This window comes from Argiope bruennichi, chromosome X1 (assembly GCF_947563725.1).
Source record: "Argiope bruennichi chromosome X1, qqArgBrue1.1, whole genome shotgun sequence".
In the NCBI taxonomy this organism is placed as follows: Eukaryota; Metazoa; Arthropoda; class Arachnida; order Araneae; family Araneidae; genus Argiope; species Argiope bruennichi.
The window spans coordinates 137,398,134-137,420,140 of NC_079162.1; the positions used below are offsets into that span (position 1 = coordinate 137,398,134).

Sequence of the window (22,007 nt, forward strand, 5' to 3'; positions counted from 1 at the left end):
GGTTTGCTTATTGTTTGAGAAATTTTGAGCTTTTTAGTGTAAATTAGAGAATTATTTAACAGTATTTTTTTTCCGTCTTTAGCAAAAACAAATAAATTTCTTGTTTGTCCGACGCGTGAACAATTAACATACTATTGGCCATACGAAAAATATGGATTTTCTAGGTTCAATCCGCACACTTGAAGAGATTGACCTTGCGCCTTGTTGATGGTCATCGAGAATGCAAGTCGAATGGGGAAGTGCAGTCGTTTGAAATCAAAAAGCATGTCAGTGTGACTAATGGGAATGCGTAGAATGGGTACATCTTCACCATTTGACTTTCCGTTAAGAATAATTGCCGCGATGGCATTCGACATCAGTTTCTTTACCGCGAGTCTTGTTCCATTACACAATTGGGGTGTATTAAGTTCCTCAAGAGAATAAGTGGCACGCCGACTTTGAGTGACAATTTGTGCAGTGGCACACCAGGAAGATCCAACGAATTAAAATCAACTAATAGATTCAGGTTCTGAATCCAGTTAATTGTACAAAAGAATTAGCTAAAGAATGAAATTTTCCCATAAAATGAGTAGAAAAATTAAAAGACCATTCATTCGGAAATAACTACGAAGAAATTGAATTCCCAGTCAGCCTAGTAAAAAAAGCACAGCCGCCCCATTTTTTAAAAAATTTTTTAAAGAGGATAAAATATCTTTCAAGGTCAAATTTCTTTTGATGTGGAATTTACAGAGTTATCACTCAAATATGGAGAAAAAATTCCTATTATTTTCCCTGTACGTGTATGCAACACAAGAAAAAAATGCGCATACAGCACTCGTGTTATTTATATTGGAATAACAATATTCCATAGTTTTAATGAGTGCAAAATGGAAGGTTCTTCAATAAATATGGATTTAAACAAGATGCAGTTTTTAAAACATTAAAATTTTTGGACATACGTTGAAATATTTTTTAATAGTATTCTTCACAAATAACAAATACTCTGACAAAAAGGTATTTTTTTCCCTCAGTTTTAGTAACTCTACAAGTATTATTATTCCAATATCGGTATTTTTTCTCAGATTTTTTCAAACTATCTAAAATGAGTGTCGCATGTTTTTTAATTCATCGATTATGATTCTTTTGACAATGTTTTTCATCAATCTAATATATAAAAATGAATTTTTGTTTGTTCGTACCATATGCGCTGCCGTACCGATCATCCGATTGCAATAAAACTCTGACAACTTATTACTTGCTCTTACGCGATGTTTATAGGCATAGTACAATTATCTAATATATAAAAAATTATTTTCGGATCTATCTAGCGCATCTATTAACCAAGGAATATCTTCCAAATAACTCGTCAAGGAAACACAACAGATTCTGTAAAGATGCTAAATTCAAGTACAAAATATAAATCTTGACTTTCACCGTTGATTCAGGAACATTTTTTTTAAAACACTAATCACTTTTTGAGAAATCACAAAAGGCAATTGTGGTGATTATGTAACACGAAAATGACGTCGAGATCGGGATGATTCAGCACAGGCAAGGAGTTTCAACTTCTTGAAGATAAGATAAGGAGCACAAACAAAGCAGAGAGCCGAATGTAGGATGAGGTAACAGGTTACGGAAGGCAGTGAAGGAAGCCAAGATAATTCAACGAGAACTGGACCCTGGAGTACGGATGGCAGAGGATATTGCATCGACTGCGTGGAACTTCAGCGTCGTGGAACGGCATGGCCGAAGGAGGAAGGCAGCGATGAAGCTACGCCATGGGAAACGCGTGGCCAGCTGACCAGGTCGGGAAAAAAAAACGGTGTCGGAATGAACTGTTGCATAATTCATTTTGCTTGCATCTCCCGCGGATTTAATTTTAATTCTTTTAATTCATTTGGCAATTTTGCACAGATAATTAATCCTGTCGGCTCTTTAATGTAATCATAAGATTTTTGAAGCAGAGCCCCGGCTGGAGAGAGAGAGAAGACACTTTGAATTTTTAACTTCGTTTTATTGCATGCCGGGAGACACTATTTATGTATAAGCAGCACGGAGAAAACACGTCCGTTTACATTGCGGCACAAAAGCAGAAGAGCGTAAAAGAGAGGGAGAATATTTCCCCCGGTGTTTAAATACTATGAGATTCTGAGAGGGATTTCTTACACGTGTCGATTTTGATAAGTGAAACACATGGATCTTTTAAAAAGAATTTGCTTGGCTGACAATTTTTTTATTCCTAAACTCGGAGCGTAGAATCGCTGACTAAAGCATTCTTATCGAGCTTTCTGTTGCATTAATTAAATAGAAAAGGTGGGATGGGATCAGGAAATAAGAGAATATTTTAGAATGAATTGAGCTAAAAATTAGGAAATTTATTAAGTTAAAATTAGATTTTAAAATATCATTACACATACATATGTATGTATATAATTGCAAAGTAGACACGTTAGTTTCGCTTTCGTCTGCGCTTACCTTAGTTACAGGAGTAGCCAACGTAGGAACCCGGTTTTGCTTTTAAATGAAAAAAAAGTTTGCTGTGGGATGTCATTTTATAAATTTCACTAGCTTCGATTTCCGTCTACTGCTTATCTGCCCTGTGCATTTTAAAATAATAATAACATAAAATAAACGTTTTTTTTTTTTTTTTTTTTTTCTTTCTTTCCTGTTCACCAGGTACTTAAGAAAATTCTGTTACATTCAAAGAAATCATGTTCATTATAAATATTACGAAAAACACAAAATTTCGTAAATGAAATAATAAATGTGTAAGTTGATTATTTATTTTTTAAACTCGCTGCTATTATTTTTAAATCCTTGTTTTGGATTAGCTTCCTCATATTTTTTACTCTTGGAGCTGTTAATCAACATTGTTTCTTCTCTTCATTCTATTTCAATGAATTACATTAGATCAGTCATTTCAATATTTTTTTTACAATATGTCTTTGAAATTCAAGCGTTAAAATTTCTAACACATATTTGTAACTCATCATAGTTTTCTTAAATCAAAAATATTAGAATAACTTCACTGGTTCTAACTGTAAGAGCATTTGCAGAAATTTCGATGTTATCTCATTTTTAAGAATGAACCTGTGCTCTAAATTTTTTATACATGTCATAATTGTCTTCGGTTAAACTATAACAAGATGCACAATTATAAGCACTCCTATCAATAAACTTTTCAAGTAAGTAAGTAAACTAAATTTTAACTTAGCCTATAGTAGAGGGAATTGCATCATCATACAAATTAAAAAGTTAAAGCCATTTGCTTGGATCGCCATCAAATTTTTCCAAATTTAGTGATGCGCTATTCGAAACAATATTGTTGACACTTTGAGTCCTACTAATATTAGTAGTGGTTGCAAATTCAGTTCTTTCAGCAATTTTGTCACTGTCAATTTTTATTTTTTTTATTTGAATGACAATTTTGGATTCATAAACCATGATTATTTCGTCATACTCTTCATATGCAACTAACTCATTATCATAATCAGTTTAATCTATTATTAGAGCATTGATGTTTGAAGTAAGTTAATCAATTTTGGTATTCAATCAAGAGTTCAAGTGACGAGCTTTAAATTTTCTGTAGGAAATTCAATTACTTCTGAAGAAAATAGGGTTTCAAATTTATTCAAGTCTGTAGTAGCTCTTCCAAATCCGACAGCGTGTTTCTTTTTTAATTTTCCTAGCTCATCCGTCATGTTTTGTTCTTCGATTGTGACTAGGAATTGCAGGAGTGCCACCTGTCAATTTCGTTAACTCACAACAGTAATATTGATTTTTTTTTTTTTTTTTTTTTTTTGTATATTTTATGCTTATTGCTTTTAGTTAGGCAGGATTTGCTTCTTCTCTCTCTTTCTGTGGAAGTTTATATTTTTTAATTGTTTATTTAAATCATTTGCTATCTATTGCTCCCAAAGTTGAATGATGTTACAAGTCTTACAAAACCTCCAAATAATTGTCTGAAAGGATTCTAAGATGGCGAATAATTTTCTGTCTCCAGAAAAGTTATTGTTTGCATTAAAACTCCATCGCGTTTGTTATTGTAATCTTGAGTATAAATTTTTGTCATTAGTGTTTGTTACTAATATTTAAAATGTTAATATTGATGTATTATTATTTTCTAGAAATAAAAATAAAATTATTAATATACTTAGGGAACTTAATCTGTGTAACTTTTATTAATTATTTAGACCAGAAGAGAAGTAAAGTCCCCTTCAAGAGTAAAACAGTCCAATCAAATGTTTGTACATCAACCTATATTTCAATCTCCTGAAAATTCCGAGCCTCTAACCGATGTGCCTAAAAGTGCAGATTCTGCTGATTTAAGAATGCGTTCTAGATCTGGATTACCTCGACCTTCTAGAGCCAGCTCTGCTTCAAGATCCGTTGCTCGGTAAGGGAATATTTAGCGGTAAATATGAATCCTTTTTGTTGTGTATAGTTTTAACGATAAACATGGTGTATTTTGAATCTCCCCCCCCCCCAAAAAAAAAAAAACCCTATGTAACAGGAACGTAGTCGGTGACTAATAAATATTATCAAATGTTCAAGGCTCGAAACTGATTCTTGTTCTTTATTTCCCAGTGCCTATTTTTTTTAATAGGATAAAAATTTGTTAGTCATTTATCTTTGAGATTGTTTGCAAAGGCATTTCTAAGTGTTACTATGTCAGTCAAGAATTTGCCTTTAATTTCAATTTATTGGACTGGTTTTAGTGTGTGACGAAACATTTTTGTTTGCTTTAGTTATAAAAATGAAACTTCTGGAGCCCAAGCAAGTATTAAAATGTTACTTCAGATTGTTAATTTCTGCTTTAGTATTCATATTTCCACTCTTTCAGCTTGTTCTTTAAGCTAAATAAATAATGAAAAGATATTAATTAGTAATGATATTTGATTTGAAATTGTTGCAGTTTTTCATTTTTTATTATTATTATTAAATATATTGTACAGTCGTCAACAATAGCAAAAAAAAAAAAAAAAAAACCACTGTAACTTTTTTTATTTATTATCGTATCTTCACAAATTTGGTGTCGATGGAAATGACTCGAGAAGACAGATTTATTGCGATAGACAAACTGATTAAACGAGTGAATTGACTAATATCTTGAAATTATTCCATCACGATTATCTTTTTACTGGATCGATTTGTCGCAGTGAAATTAACCTTTCAATAAAATTTTATAGAATCCTAAGGATAATTTTAAGAGGATAATTAAGGATAAGTTATAGTATTTTGAAAATGACGCTTTCTATGTTAAATTAGTCTTATGAGATTTCGGCGATATCTTGGAAAATAATATATATTTCTCAAATATATATATATTTTTTTTTCACCTAAAGAAAATATTCATGTTTCATAAAGTCACAAAATATATGCATAAATGACACAAAATTTAATATTCTTTGAGTGAATTTTGAAAGATTAATATGGGAAAAAGTGAATAGTAAAATTTTTACATGGGAGCAAAGCTGACATGCTAAAATGCCAGGATCCAAAAAAATGAGTTTATATCCCTAAGAGTTTTCGAAATATTTACAAAAATTATAAAATTTCCGCAATCGCAAATTTTTTGAGGAACCGTATATTAAATTTGTTTTATAGATCTATTCTTCACGAAGCACGCGCTTTAACTGCTATTATAGTATCGCAGCGAGTGAAATATTAAATTCCTTTTCGGACCAAACGATTTTAGTTTAACATAAATTTTGCTTTCTTTAAAAAAAATGAATGGATTTGCCCTCAGATTATATAAAATTTGATTGCAGAGCATATTAACTATAGAAATGTTCAAATAATTTTTTTATTCTTTTACTGCAACTAACATTTGCAAGTAAGTCTAAGGAAATCCGTACCATTTCTTACCATTCAGTTACTTAATTAACGCTAAGATAAAGAAAATAATTAGCACCTATTTATATACTCAATGGCTTAATATTGAGTCTCATTCAGAAATTTCTTTAATTAGGCGGAGAATATTAAAAATATTCGTTAAATGATTCCTACAGAGTTATGAAATAATCTAATCTTTGCAATTCTTTTATGAAAATACGTAGTTTTCGAATTTCTAGTTCTAGATATTGTAACATGGTAATGTGTTTGGCTCATTTCGTTTGTATTTATTTGTCTTGATTACATCAGCCGTTGCATAAAAGAAAGAATGTCCTTCACCCTGTCATTCTTAAAGTAATAAAATTAATTAATCTTTAGTCCGATTAACAATTGTTTCCACCTGAAAAAAAATTACGTCCTTTTAATAAACACTAATAATTTCATTGACTAGAAATGTCTTTACGTTATTCACATCTCGCTTTTCAGTGACATCTTAAGAAAAAATAATAGTTAAACAACATATTTCATTCGCTTTAAAAATTAAGATGTATATTAATTTTTTTAGGGCGGAATCAATTAAAAAAGCTGAATGGTGAATTGATTAAAAAAAAAGAAACGAAAATGCTGCAATATTTAAATAAAGACAAAAAAAATATTTATAATTTGAAAAATCATATTCATTATTAATGATAAATTTGAATTGTATTGTTTATTCTTTTGGAATTATTGTGAATAAAAACGCGAAAAAAGTTTTATTTTGCTATTAACAAGCTGATATTTATTTAATATTTAGTCCCCGGTGAGTTGACTATTTTTAGGCGGTGTTTTCAGTACATAAAATTAAGTACATGACAAGAATTACTGAGAATTTCGTAACAAATTTGATACACATACATAAAAAGGCCTGCTGAATCGATTTATTGAAAAATATCGATTTCGTAGTGGAAAAATTTTGAGATAGTAATTAACTATGTTAATTAAATCGATTAATCAGTTTATCCGTCTCAGCAAATCTGCCCTTTTAAGCCATTTCCATCGACAGTTTTTGTGAAGATGCGATAATAAATAACAAAATTACAGATGTGTTTTTTTGCCAACTGTAAATTGCATTTATATGACTTTGAAGCTCGATTGAACTTGATTCAGTGTAATCTTGAATTAAGTAAAAAAATAATCTTCAACGAGCTGTTAATTTTTCATTCTCTTTTTGCTTTACAGGAGTTTGGGTTTACATTGAAACTTAACTTTTTCAGTATCGCTTAGTAGTTTGAACCTAATTCTTCTTAGCCTTATGGGAAGGTCTTTGGTTCATGATAACTTGATAGTGATTTTAATCATACTACCGAAAATTTGTCTTTCGAATTGGCGGTTATAAAATAATGATTGGAGATCTAAATGTATGCATACTGTCATCAGTTGTATGAAATTATGATAAGTTATGAATTTTCACTCATCACTTATAATAACTGCATCAAATTTATTTTTCATTTAATTTTTTCTAATGAAATAATTTCTGAATATTTTTTAAATGTATAAAACATGTGCAGATTCTTTTATCCTTTATGATAACAACTGTCAGTCAGTAATTGAAGCAAAACAATCTTATTTCTTCCGCTACTATGGATTTGGAGTTAACTTTTCATTGATTGATTATTCTTAAAAAATGTGAGGAGTCTATTAGAAAACTTGTTTTTTCTCCACCTAGTTTTATTTCATATTTAAAGTTTTTCATGCAGCAGCATTTTAATTTTTTCCTTTACTTAATGTTTCGGGAATTTCGTTTTGTACAAATTGCAATATTATTCCTACCTTAATATTTATATTTGGAGATTCCATTATTTTCTAAAGGCTTTAGTAAATGGACACTTTTATCAAAAACATTGGAATTTTTTGGAATGCAATTTGGGATATTTACTATATCCTATTTTCATTAGGATGTAATATAAATTTCATTTTGGAAAAAAAAAATAATGCTTGGTTAAATAATTCAGTAACTGATATTTTTGTATTTTATATGATAGATGTAATTCTAATTTTAGTATTTAATTTTTGATGTTTAGGAAATTAATGTCTGTGATGTATATTTAAATCTAAACTTTATTTTGTGTGTGTGGTTTCATCTATTATCTTTGATATGTTAATTACATTTTTTTTGTTTTTGTTGTTGAAGAATGGTAAATTAAGAACCTTTAGAAGTCTACTGCAATTATAGCTTTTAAAAATTTGCATAGGATATACTGGAAAGTTGAGATGAAAATATACATTATTATAATCTATATACTGAAAAAGAAATCAGATCTTGGAAGTCTTTACATAGTCTCAATTTATTTTCTCTCTTTTTTGAAGAAACTTGATGTACATTGTGTTAAAACAAAATCAGTTTTTAAAATTATGCTTTAGAGTTACATCTTAAAGGCTTTCTGTTTAATTTATTTTGTTTGAAATATTATTGTGGCCATTGTTCACTTTATGTACTGGTAAATTTTTTGAACATTATGATGAACAATAAAATGTTTCTTTTGTGTGTGTATTATTTTTATACTTAAGAACTTGCATGCTCTTAATTTTTTTTAAAGTATTATTCTGTATTTGTACTTGTTTTTAAAAAAATGTTGCTTTTACAAAGAAAAGGGGGAGTTTTCCTCCGTGGTTCAGAGTTTTAGTTATATTCATCAAATATGTTAAGTGTATTTTCCATTGCCTTTAATTTTCTATTAATTGCTAGAATTAATACGCCTTTAAACAAAAAACCCCATTCTCTTTTCAGAATAAAGTTAAATGTTGAAAGCTGTGTTATCTTCTGTATTGTATATAATTGTTCTGAAAATTAATACCCATTTTATAAGAGCTTGCATTGATCACTGAATCGCTGTTTTCACCTTTTTAAATTAAATGACCCCTTGTCTCTTAGTGCCTTCAGACTATTAGCTATTCCACTTATTAAAAAATTTGTTGAAGAAATGTCAGTTCTCTGGAATGCAAACAAAGCTACATAATCAAAAATCAACAGTCACACCGGCCCGTTACGTGTTAAGAATGAAAAACACGTATATGAGAAATAATACTAATTATTGCTGTGAAATGAAATTATAAATTTGTATTCATTTAGGAGTTAATATATCTTTTTACCCCCCCCCCCCAATTGTAACTATTTTCATCGTCATATGGTTACTATGTAATTTCTGGAATACAAGGCGATCATAAAAAAGGCCATCCCGATATATGAGGCCTTAACTGCCATACCGTTCACAGGAACGGAATAAAATTTTGGTGCAAGGTATTTTGAGGCATGAGTTCAAGAATCATATATAAAACAACAGTTGAGCTCTAACAGTTATGATTACAGTGACAAATTTTTTAATGGCAACGCCAACTTTTTTTTAAATAGGCTCTCCATAGCGAAACATAATTAATAGCGTTGGAACGGCACTTGTTGCTGGAAAATAATCAACCCTAGACAGATTGAGAAGAAAAGAGAAAATAACCAATAACAGCAGAGAAACAGCAGGGGAAAAAAACCACTTCATTGTATTTCACAAAATTTCTACTTGACCTATTTCAACCACGATGACATTTTGCATGCGGCAGACGGTGTCTAGAACCAAAGCACGTACTATGCCGAAATGAAATCTGTTGAATTTCACGTCCATGTTAGGCACACCACATTTTTTTTCTGTTTTCTTTATAGTCTGTGTAGTGCTGGTGATTTTCTGCTACAAGTACCGTTCTCACGATATTTATTGTATTTGTATAGAAAACACATTCGAATGAAAAAAAAGTTGGTGTTGCCATTTGAAATTTTGTCATTGTAACCGTAACTTTTTTTTCATGATTCTTGAGCGCTTGCCGCAAAATACCTTGAACCAAAATTTTATTCCGTTCCTCTGAACGGTGTGATAGTTACGATCTCGTAGTTTTTTTTTTTTTTTTTTTTTTTTTTTATAATCGCTATGTATATTCCATGGCATCCTTATCAAGATTTAATACTTTTTCCTTTATTTTTTTCTGTTATTTTGAATTTATGTATTGAGCCATATATAATTTCTTAAATGCTCTTATCTAATAAATTATTAACTTTAAATGGTTTTTGTCTTTAATTATTTATAAATTATTGATTGATCATAACTTAAATTCTCTTAATGCTATAATTGTAGTTCGAAATTACTATTACTTTTTAATTAGTATTATGAAATCATCCATTTACAAATTTTGTTAATTTAGGTAAATTTTTATTTCTAGATCAGGAATTCCAATGCCTTCCACACTAAGTAAAAAGCGTGTTGAAGACTCTTGGAGTGAAGGATGCTTTTAATCATTGAAAATCTTTGTCCATTCTTATAATTGGCACAAAATATTTTGGTTTGCTTTTATGTTTTGTTATTTTAATATGATTTCTTTGTGACATTCCACTTTTAACTCTGCAAACTTTCAATCCAAGTTTATTTTTTTAAGGAAAAATATTTGTTCCTCCCAATACATAATCCACAATAATCACACTGTAATGTAAAACTGTTGTCTGGTGGCTTTAAGCTCTGTAAGATACTTGATAATTTTTCCCTGGCATTCCATTAAAAGAATAAAAGTGGAGAAGGACGATAATAAATTTCAACATAACTTGTCTTATTTTTATGGAAATAATCATCTATAATTTTATTTCAGCTGTCTATAATTACTTGCTGGTTTGTGTTGTTTTTTATAGTATTTGAAATGTTATTGATGTTTAAATGCAGGACCAGTTTAACAATCAGATACCTGCTTGTTAACTTTCAAACAAATATTTTAAAGACATGTAATATTAACCATATACAAGGTGTAATTTCCGGTGTATTAGTGAAAGATTGTATTTTTAACAATTGTTCACACTATCATATATTTTTAGCTTTTCCATTTGCAATTATCAGAGCTTTTATAAATAATGTTACATATTTAGTATATATATGTAACTTTTTAATAAATAAATGTATAAGAGAACTATTGCATTCAAGATGCAAAATTACATTCTTACTGCAGTTTTCTATTCTTTGAATCATTTTCCTAATCTAGTTACCATGGTATTGAAATCAGAAGTAGCTAGCGTAAAAGATAATAATAATAATAATAAAAAAACATTAAAAAAATTATTTTTAGGAATCTGTTATATTTTTGTAGCAACCAGCTGTTACATTTGTTTTATGTAATGGTTCATCAACTGAAAAATCAATTAAGTACTCATGAGAAATGACGAATTCATGTTTCCAATTATGCGAAATTCAGATAGATTCTATTTTTTTTATTTCAAATAATCACATTTGATAAAAAAAATTACATATATAAGATCCTGTATAAACTTAAAATGAAAGGCTAATTGCTTTAATTGTAACTAACATGTTATAATATTTCATTTTCTTAAATGTGTTATTAATACATAATAATCTAAAATTAAAGTATCTTCATTATCTGTTTTTTTTATATATATTTTTGTACTTAACATATCTATTTTACACTTTTCTATGATTCTTTGAGGTTTTTTTTTTTTTTTTTTTTTTTAAATATAGGTTGAAAGTATTTTATGAGGTAGTTAAATTAATGTTATAAAGATTTTTTGTAGAAAAAAAAGAGAGTGAGAAAGAGAGATCATACTTAATGATCTTTGGAACATGAGATTTTACTTAATGATCTTTGGAACTTGCGCATTTGAAAAACCATTAAAAAGATTTACTTTGTGAGATTTTTTTTTTTTTTTGTACAATTGTTGTTTGCATATTTGAGATCAAGTTTCTTTATTTCAATTTATTTTATGATGTTAAAGGAAATTAAAAGACACTTTAAATTGTGTGCTATTGCCTTATTGTTTCTTTTGTCACATAATAAAAATTGAAAAGAATTGTACTTGATATGATTATTGTTATATTACTCTTAAAATTTGTAATTAAATTATTGTATTTATTTCTCTCTTAATTTTGTGATAACTTGTGATCCCTTTTGTTTCTTTGTACTTTTTTTTTTCTTTTAAGAGAGAAAATGTTAGTGTAAATAACAAAATTATGTACTGTTTTTCTTAGTAGACATTATGCATGATTGTTTTATTCTTATTATTTATTAAATATTGCTATTTACGTTTTATTTCAAAATATTATATATACAAAATTATTGATATCGTATTTGTACAATTATTTCTTTGTTGCTGTTGTCTTAAATGCAGCAGATTGTTTTCAAATTATATAAATTTTAATTCAGTTAATGTTTTAAAAAAGTATGAAATCTTAAAAACGTCTTTTGTCCCATTTTTTTAATTGGGGGGGGGATGCGAGATGAAGCCATTCAGTCTGTACTATAATATATCTTCTAATATGTTTCTATTTCAGAATTTGGAGGAAGGTGTTAAAGTGTATTAATAATTTGGAAATGATTTGGGACATTAATTATATTTTGGTTGAAAGAAAAATTGTGAAACTTGCCATGTATACAAGAAATTTTTATTATTAATAATAATAATATCCATTTCACTAGTATTTATTCTGCCTCCCATCGCTTTCGATTCGTTACTTTCTTCATTTACACACACTTTTAATATGATATTTAACATTTAAGTAACTAATTGCGAGAATGCTTAGTCACGACATAGTAAACAATAAATTTGTTTATATACGATTGCCATTTAAAAATTGTTTGAGATAATTTTTTTGATAAATATCTGCTTGTTTAAAGTATTAATATACTGATTTAATTGAATAATAAAAGTTGACCAAATTGTTCCGTATTTAAATTTTACTTGTAGGCAATAATTTTTATAAATTGTTGTTTCTGTTTTTTTTTAAGCAAAAGTTGCTAGTTTCATTCTTTAAATAACTCCATTCATTGACATATGTTGATTTGTTTTGCCATGTTGTAATTTTTCATTAAGAAGAGTGTGATGGTAACTTTCAGTATGTAATAGATTAAAGTGTGTGTCCCCCCCTTTCAGAAAATTAATTTTTCTGGCTTTTGTGATAATTTTTTCTTATATTTCTATTTCAATTAATATTTGTAATAGTATTTAATATATATATCTCGAATGATTGCAAGTTGTATGCAACCAATTTTGCTTTCCCCATTTATCTCGCTAGTATACAATAAAACTTCTTTTAAAATATTTATATTTTTTTAAATGTCGGGAATGTATTTGATTTTAGGTACAATGTGTATGATAAGCTATTTGTTAAAAAAAAAACTATGGCATTGTTCTGAAATGTCTTGTAAATTGATTTATTATTGTTGAAAAAGAACTGCCTTAAATACTAGTATTTTATATAACTTAAAAAATGCTATGGAGCTTATTTGAAGAAAAGCAATAATTTATGACTGTTTATGGGCAATAAACATTTTCTATACAGATATAATAATCTGAGAAATTTTGTAGTTTTGTTAAAATTATACAGGATCTCTTTGAAAAAACACTTGGCATGATAATCAAACTTTTATACTTCGCCTTTTTTTTTTTTTTTTTTTTTTTTTTTTTAAGAATTAAAAAATAACCTAGCCTGTTTTCTTGAATGTACATAATGTGTCGATTCTGTATGAACGCATTTTACATATTTAGCAAGTTATAGTGTTGCATCCTATGAAATGAATTTTTACCTCTTTATAAAATATATTTATTTTTATTTAACATTTTTCTGTCCACCAAAAGTATTACAAATTATATTACATCTTATTCAAAAATTATGTGATAATTATTTTATAAAGTTTAATATCTAAAAAAATATTCATTTTGCATCATGTGCAAATAATTAATTTACTTTGAAATAATTTTAATATTGCTCTACAAGGATTTATAATGCTATAACTGTCTGACATGTTAGAATAATTTCGATTTTATTAACACGTGCCTTCTTGGAGAATTCAGTTATTCTTGGATACTGAATTTCATGCATTTTCTTGATAGATTAAAAAAAAAAAAAATGACATAATTGAAATATTTTTTTTAAGTTGTCTTATTTCATTTTAAATAGAGAAAACTGAGGAACAGAGTATCATTACTGCAGTTTTTTAATGTTCTTGTAACCGATTTATTTTTATGCTGTAAATAACTGGGTATTAAATTTTTTATATCCTCTTGCTTTAGAAAGCATTTCATGTAATTATTGAACAGTTTTATTTCTAAAATATAGGATGGAATAATTTGGATTCTATAATTGATTGATATGCAGAAGAAAATTTTCTTTCAATTTGAACAACTTAAGTCCTAAAATGACATGCATTGTTACTTTTATGTGATTAGTAGTTACTTTTATTGAATACAATTTATTATTCATATTTAAAAATTAAAATATAGATAATGAATCGCTCATAAATTATTGGCAAAAATTCATTTCTTCCAGCTTGAATGTATATACTAATATTTGATGTTGCCATTGATAGTTATATTTATCCACAAAGGAATAAAAAGTTCAACTGAAGTACACCCATTTAAGACTATGTTCCATATCTTGAAATATTATTATTATTTTCCTCCTGTTGCTTTCATTTGCAAAACACTAGGATGATGATATTCCTTTCTGTTGGATTAGTTTTAAGTTCCTTTAATATACTTTTATTAGCAAGATGTCTTGTTTTTGGAAAGCCAAGACTTCCAATTTTTTTAAAACTGTTACGTTGGCTTCCTTCATTCTTATAAATCACTTAATTTGTTCAACTGAGTCACATTAGCTGTTCAGAATAGTAGTCATTTTATACAATTCTTAAAATTAGCTTAAAAGAATCTCAGACAGATTTTTAAATTAATCTTTTAACTGAGTTTATAAAAATGTTTTTTACTGATTTATTTTAGGGTTTACTTTATACTTTTATGAATGTGTTTTAAAATATAATAATCTATTTTTTTATTATTATTATTATTTTAAATCATTCTTTGTGTCCACTGATTTTTTTAAAAAAAATTTTTACTCATTTACATGGCTGTCAAGGTGAAACTGTTACTTTTTTCAATATTTTACATTTTGTTATGCTGTTTTAGATCTGGTAATTTCTATTAAGAAAAAAATGTTCCAATATAAAAGCCTTACTTAAAACAAAAATTCAGCTATTTAAAATTTTCACTTAAACCAATACTGCCTTATATTGTAATAGTTGACTACATTTTAAAAATTTAGTCCATTATATTAGTGAATGTTTCACTTGGTGATGTGCAACATATTTTTGTATAACATTAAAATATTTTGATTAGTAAAAGGCCTGATGTCTTTTTATTTAATTTATTATTATTTTATAAAAGAATTTTTGAACTGATAAACAGTTTTATGTATCGAGTTCAAAAACATTTATTTTATGAAGAATTGTGATAAAGTTTGTAACTGGTCTGGAATATTCATTAACTTTTGCATCATGTTATTCCATGATGTAAAAACTAGAAATGCATGAGATTTGAATTTATGCATATTATTTTTTTTATATATACTTCCAGTTCCTATTTTGAAACTATGGATTAATCAATTATTCAGTTGAAAATCAAATTTGCTTTAAATATTAAGAAACATTTGTCCTTTAATTAATGAAATAGAAAGTAATTTGATCGTTCTTTATTAACCATATTGATTGCACTTACTTCAATGTCACTGAGGTTTAGACGGCTAAAAAATGTGGAGAATGCATATGTCTTCAGAAATCTTATTTCAGGTTTATTCTTATTGTCAAATTAAAGTAGTGATTTGTTACTATTTTAGTGTTGATCAATGAAAATGCAGGAAATTTTTGTCATTGTATTGAAAATTTATTTTTTAGTTGATGTGAACTTGCGATTCTGGACCAAGCTCATTTATTACATTAATAATAATGCTTAGCAATATTTTTAGTTTGATTGTGCCAAGCCAGGAGATGTCTGAGGAAAGGTTTATTCAAAGAAATATGTCATATCCTATATTATTTATAAATTTGTTACATCAACAAATATGAACATGGATTTAAAAACAAGTTAAAATTCGTTTTAACATGAAGCATGGAACCATTGGGGGTAATAGGTTTTGTTTCTGAGGTTTAATTATGATCTCTAAACAACTCGACTCTAGATTTCTGAAAGAGTTAGGGTTCTCACAGTCTTTTATGGCAGCAATCAGTTAAAGGCAGCGTGTGAAAACTGGGACAATTTGTTCTAAGGTTTAAGGATATGTTCACATGGAATGGTTATTCTGCAACTACAAAACATATGACACTATATTTAATGGCGCCATTCACAGTGGAGCGGCAAATGTATCTGGCGTTTCCTGTAGGCTGGTTTCCCAAAGGAACATAGGAATTTGAATACATTATAATCCAATTGGAATGATGAAATACATTTGACTTACTACACAAGATTTCTATACATACAACATATAGAAATTGATTAAAAAATGTTTTAACAACATTTTTATTAATGTACTAAGCAATTTTTTTTTTTAATTTTCAGATCCATGTTTTTCTAACTCACAGTCAGGTGAATTTAATAATGGGTGGAAGAAAATAATATACCATTGCCCAGAAGGCACAAGTGTACTAAATTTTAATCCTATAACTTATTAGGAATATTGACAAAAGAAGCTAGTACAAAGTTTTGGCTTTACATACTATGTAACATATTTAATATTAAGTTCCCTTGCAGCAGTGCTCAGAAAATCTAAAATTATATTTTAGGTACTGAATTAGATTGCATATTTGAAGTAAACTTTGTTTCCATCAAAAATATATATATATATATTTTCAACATATTCTGAGCACAAACAGGTTATTCTAATTTAAGATCTGAAACAAATACCAGACATGACAGGTTTACAATATATATAATATATTGATTTGAGCCAATCAAATAGTGAGAAGTAAAATAAGTGTAATTCATTTATATAAAAAGTGCATGAGATATCAAAAATAAAATAGAATTACTAGATAAAAGATAATTAATCGATCTCAAGAATGATAAAATTTGATTCTGAAAACACAGAAATGTGCTATGTCTGAAATACTACAGAATACTGGCATAATACAATTTTACTTCAGTTATATAATTAAATGGTAGATACTTTCTATGATTAGCTATTAAAAAATCTGAAAATAAATTTCGAGGAATTGCAGACAATTTTACTGTAAATTCGAAATAAGGATAATAATAATTCTACGTTCACTTACTTTTTGCATTATCTTTCAGAGAATTTATTTTTTATCACGATCTCTAACAGAATAAATTAAATTTGAAACATTAACAAAAATTGAACAGTTGTCATTTTTTTTTTTTTCAGTTTATGAATTATTCTGCTAACTCTACGAATGAAAAGGCAATAAAAAATTAATATGTAATCAAGAACTATTCATAGATAACCGACTGGTGCAATTTAGTAACTGCTTTTGAATTCCCTGATAAAAACAAACAAACTATTTTTAAAAAATAAGATTCCAGAAAGATTTCTATTTTTTGATATCCTGGCTCTGAATATAAAGGAATGCTCCTAACTTATTCAAATTGTTTTACATTATAGATTAAAGTGTCTCTAATATCTTATAATTTTTTTTCATTGTTTTCAACTTATTTTACTCATTAGATTAATTTTGGTTAAAGTAGACTTTAACCAATTATAGCTGTTTTTTACTATAATGTGTACGTAGATGGCAGCCTAAGTTTTCCTGTTTTATCGTGTCCAAGCCTGTATCTATAAATTTTATTGGATTTGCTTTTAAGTGGTGCTTTAATAATTTTGATATTTATCTATTCATGTAAGTGTATTATGTCCAGTTGAGTTAATGAAAGGCAAATTTCTCCGACCATCTGTGATGTAGGAAGAAAATTTGCTGGAAAGTTGCCATAAAACCAGGGCCCCGCGTGGATATTAATATTATAATATTAAAACACGTTTGTCTTATTGTTTTTTATTATTTCATAAATTTTAAAAACAAGACAAGGATAAAACATTTTTTAAGTAAAATATAAGAATTAGAAAATATATTTAAATATTGATTCTCCAAGCTTTAGTAGCTTCAAACGCTCGTATCAATTCCTTTATATTTAATTTATCCAAAATTTCACTGTCTATGGATATAATTGACAAGTCCGGTAATCTCTCCTGCGCCATGATAGATCGCATGTAGTTTTTTATAATTTTAAGTTTTGAAAAACTTCGTTCTCCAGTAGCCACCGAAGCTGGCAGGGTTAAAGAAATCCGTAAAGCTATTGCAATATTTGGAAATGTATCGGTAAGATTGTTTTCATAAACATCTGTAAGATTGTTTTCATTTAATACATCAATAGGTGGCATATCCTCTTTGGTAAAACATCGCAAAGATTTTATTTCTTCGAACAAATTTAATCCATCAATGTCTTTTTCATTAACATTTTTGGTATCCGTTAAATTTTGTTCTAATTCTTTACAATGTTTTAAAATTTCATTGTCACTCCAGTTTTTTAAATTAGGTATATAATGTAATACTTGAAGTAATTGTAATGTTCTTTTAATTCACTGAATGTTTCAGTAGTTGAAGAAATAGCAGTGTCTAATATTATATTGTAAAATTCAACCTTAAATTTTTGTCTTGGATTGTTGATTGGTTCGTCGGTTTGTTCATCTTAAAATAGTTTCATTTTAAACCTGTTTCGACTTTGTGGAAAATCAGTATCCACCCCCAAATCATCAGCAACGATACTTGCATTGGTAATTGCATGTTCATACACTTCATCTGATCTACGATTATTTAGTTCTGATATAAGATTTTGTAAATTGTCAGACACGATTTGTAAATCACATTTAGAATTTTGTATTATTTTATTTACTAAATTTAAAATATCGTGCCAGATGTTAATGGAACGAATGAATTTAAACGAGGAAAACTTCTGAATCAAATTTTTTGCTTGAGTTCTTGATTCCATATCTCTTGTTTGATCTTCTTAAATATTTATTAACGCTCTTAAAATCGCTTTTCAACGGTCTTAAAGCTTAAATTCTACTTTCCCATCTGGTGTTGGAGAGTGGCCGTAAGGTTAGATTTTCAACATACTGTTGCAAAACAGACCAACGTTTAAAGGATGAAGAAAAGTAGTTGTAAAACTCCTGCACTATTCCGAAGAAATTAACTGTTTCGAAGGAAATTTTAGCTGCATCATTTACAACAAAATTTAGAGAATGGGCAGAGCAGGGGGTATAGAGTGCCCTCGAATTATTTTCAATAATTTTTTGTTCAAATCCTTTGTGCTTTCCTCTCATATTAGCACCATTATCGTAAGACTAGCCTCGTACATCTGATAAATTTAGTTCTAACGACTTTAAATATCCATTTATGAATTCAAACGGACCCTGTCCAGTAGTGTCGTCGACAGATTGAAATCCTAAAAAATGTTCTTCAAGTTGGGTTTTATTGGTTCCCTCGTTCTTATAAACAAATCGAATTACAACAGTCAACTGTTCGGTATGACTGACATCAGGTGTAGTATCCAGAATTAGTGAGTAATATTTTGACGATTTAATCATATGTAATAAATGCATTTAATCCCTTCTGAAATAATGCTTATAATTTCATTCTGAATTTGATCCCCTAAGTAATGAGAAATGTTCGTCTTTTGAGATGTTTGAATTTTGTGGAGATGTTCAGCGATTATTGGATCAAATTTTGCTATGGTTTCAACCAACTTCAAAAAATGTCCATTTTCACTATGATACAATTCTTTCGAAGAACCTCTAAATGCAAGACATTGCCGGGCTAAATATTGAATTAAATAAATTAGCCGTCCAATAATCGATTGTCAGTAAACTTTTTATGCATCATAAAGTCTTAGTGGAGCTGCATCCATGGTACATAAATTACGCAAAGACATTTTGAGTTCACTGCATTTTGAACTATGTTTAAGGTCAGATGCACTACTTTCAGGTGTTTTCAAAATGTGGGTTAAATGTGCCCAATCATTACATCCATTCTTAATAAGCTGTGAATGCCTCTCACTGAATAGTTTACATGGGAAGCAAAAATCTGCGTTTCGGGAATTTGAATATACTAAATAATTTCTAAATACTTTTTCTCCATTCGGTAATGTTCTATAATAAAACGATTCTGAAAACTTTCTACCAGAATTATCTATCGAAAAATGTTTGGTTATCAAGCGGGGAGGGCCATTTTCAATTAAATAAAATCTAATTCTTATAGAAATTGTGTCAGGTCAGGTAGCTGGATCGTTTAATTCTAAGTCAAAATCTTCGTTTTGAGATATTACGTTATTACCAGGCGAATTTTCTACGTCAACATCTAAGTTTTCTTTTGGTACAATAGTGGCTTCTTCTTGATCATATTCTGATGAATTTATATTTTCAGACAAATTTTCATTATGAAATTCCAAACCAGATGTTGATGGTCTTGATTCAATTGCTTGTCCGTCTAATCCTATTGTGTTTCTGAGATATTTATTTAGAGATCCCGCCAGTTCTGATTACTTCCTTTCGTTGCAATTTCCTTTTTCTATTTTGTGCTCCAGATTTTTTTTCTTTTTTTGTGAACATGTTTCTAAAAAAATATTTATTGCACTAAATAAAAAAAAAAATTTTCATTCCATATACAAAATGCATTATATATCTCAATATACTATTTAAAAGTCGGAAGTCCATTTATGTCATTTGCTACTAAATAGATTCAGATAAAGAAACCAATTTTACTAAATTTTTTTTTCCTTGCGGAAAATTTATTTCTGAGAATTTAGTATGAATTTTTTTCTTCTTTCTGCTGATTCAAAATATTTATACAAATTGATACAAATTATTAAAAAGCATTTGTTATAAGCAATTGAGACATTGAAAACATCTCAGGTACATAATAATTATAAACTTTTAATGAAAAAGAGCTATAATCATTAGTAATTTTTTTTAGAATTTTTTTCGATTATGTGGAAATTGTAATTGTATATCAGAAATAGATAAATCAAATTCTGCCCAATTAAGGGTAAGATTAATCTGGGTTCTATAGAGATAAATAAAAAGTTGCTTTTTGAATTATTTTGTTAATTTGAAAGATAAAAGCTTTTCTTAATGAATTGTTTCTTTTTATGAATCTTTACTGCTATGAAAATAATACTAATAATATATTTAGATTGTTCACCTACCTCTAAATAATAATCCTATTTTTTTGGAGCAATTATAAACAAAAATCGATTTGAAAACAATCACAGTTGTTTACTTTCGAAGCAATTCACAGAGTATATCAGATATAAATAAATGAGCAGTTTTATGAGCAACGACTACGTATATGATTAAAAATAAGGGTATTCCCTGTTAATTCAAGGGCACACGGTGGCGCCGCCACCATCTTTACAAAAAAAAGCAAACTAAACAATGACGTTCAGCCGCAACAGCTTCACAACACATAAAGAATAAATGTATGCCGATACAAAACATTCCCAATTCCTGTTGTTACATGTTACAAATTCTTATATTTTTAAGAGGTTCCGTGTGGTAACGCGAACTCTACACGGACGTGTTTTTATTGTTCGTATCGGCAATCATATTTTATTTTACACAAACGAAAACAACCCGCAGAAACGAAAACAAAAGTTAAATTAAAATAAAAATAAAATCTCATTTTATTGCTTAGAAAATATAAAACATGCAAAATTGCTAGCGTATAATTAACAACTTTTATTTAAGTAACATTAAATTAAAAAAAACTATAAGTACTATAAATTTTGGCGCCCCCGTGGCCCAAGCGCTCTTGTGCGGTGAACAATTTTGCCACCCCTGCATAAAACCTATTATGTAAAAACAGAAGACTTAAAAGACTTAGTGAGTTTAAACTTGAGGACAGAGAAGTAATGCATTGAGATTGGACAATAAGTTTGAAAAAAATCATTTTCACCATGTACAAGTGTATTTGCAGAATAAAAACAAACTCATTTATTTGGACAAATTTGCACTGATCCTTTTAAAAGATATAAAAAGTAGTCAAAAGGTCTCTTGAGATAATAACACTTAATATTGAAAAACTGTAGATTTTACATGGCCAATAAAAGATATTTGTTGGGTACCACTTAAACATAGATTAATTAAAATACTTATTCCATCATCATCTTTAACTGGAAGGTTTACAGAATTGAGCAACAAACCTTAAATCTGATAGAAGAAAAAAATTGGAGAGAATGAAAAAAAATTAAAATTTTGATGGATGTATTTCATTTTGTTGAACTTTTATCAATAAAAGTAAATATAAATCTGTTTAATTATTTATTCTACCCATCTAGTTTATAT

At 28.2% G+C, this 22,007-nt stretch overlaps 1 protein-coding gene across 2 annotated transcripts in view; it reads left to right on the top strand.

Moving 5' to 3' along the window:
- The window catches only part of LOC129958561 (SLAIN motif-containing protein 2-like), a 58,745-nt gene extending 47,442 nt beyond the window's left edge, over positions 1 to 11,303 (top strand). The window contains exons 9-10 of one of the 2 annotated variants that reach the window (XM_056071108.1): positions 4,173 to 4,393; positions 10,054 to 11,303. In XM_056071108.1, the coding sequence (XP_055927083.1) occupies positions 4,173 to 4,379 (207 nt within the window). In that variant the 3' untranslated portion in view covers positions 4,380 to 4,393; positions 10,054 to 11,303. The remainder of the gene's footprint in view (positions 1 to 4,172; positions 4,394 to 10,053) is intronic. The other variant, XM_056071106.1, reaches the window with a different exon arrangement.
- The last annotated feature ends 10,704 nt before the right edge of the window (positions 11,304 to 22,007 follow it).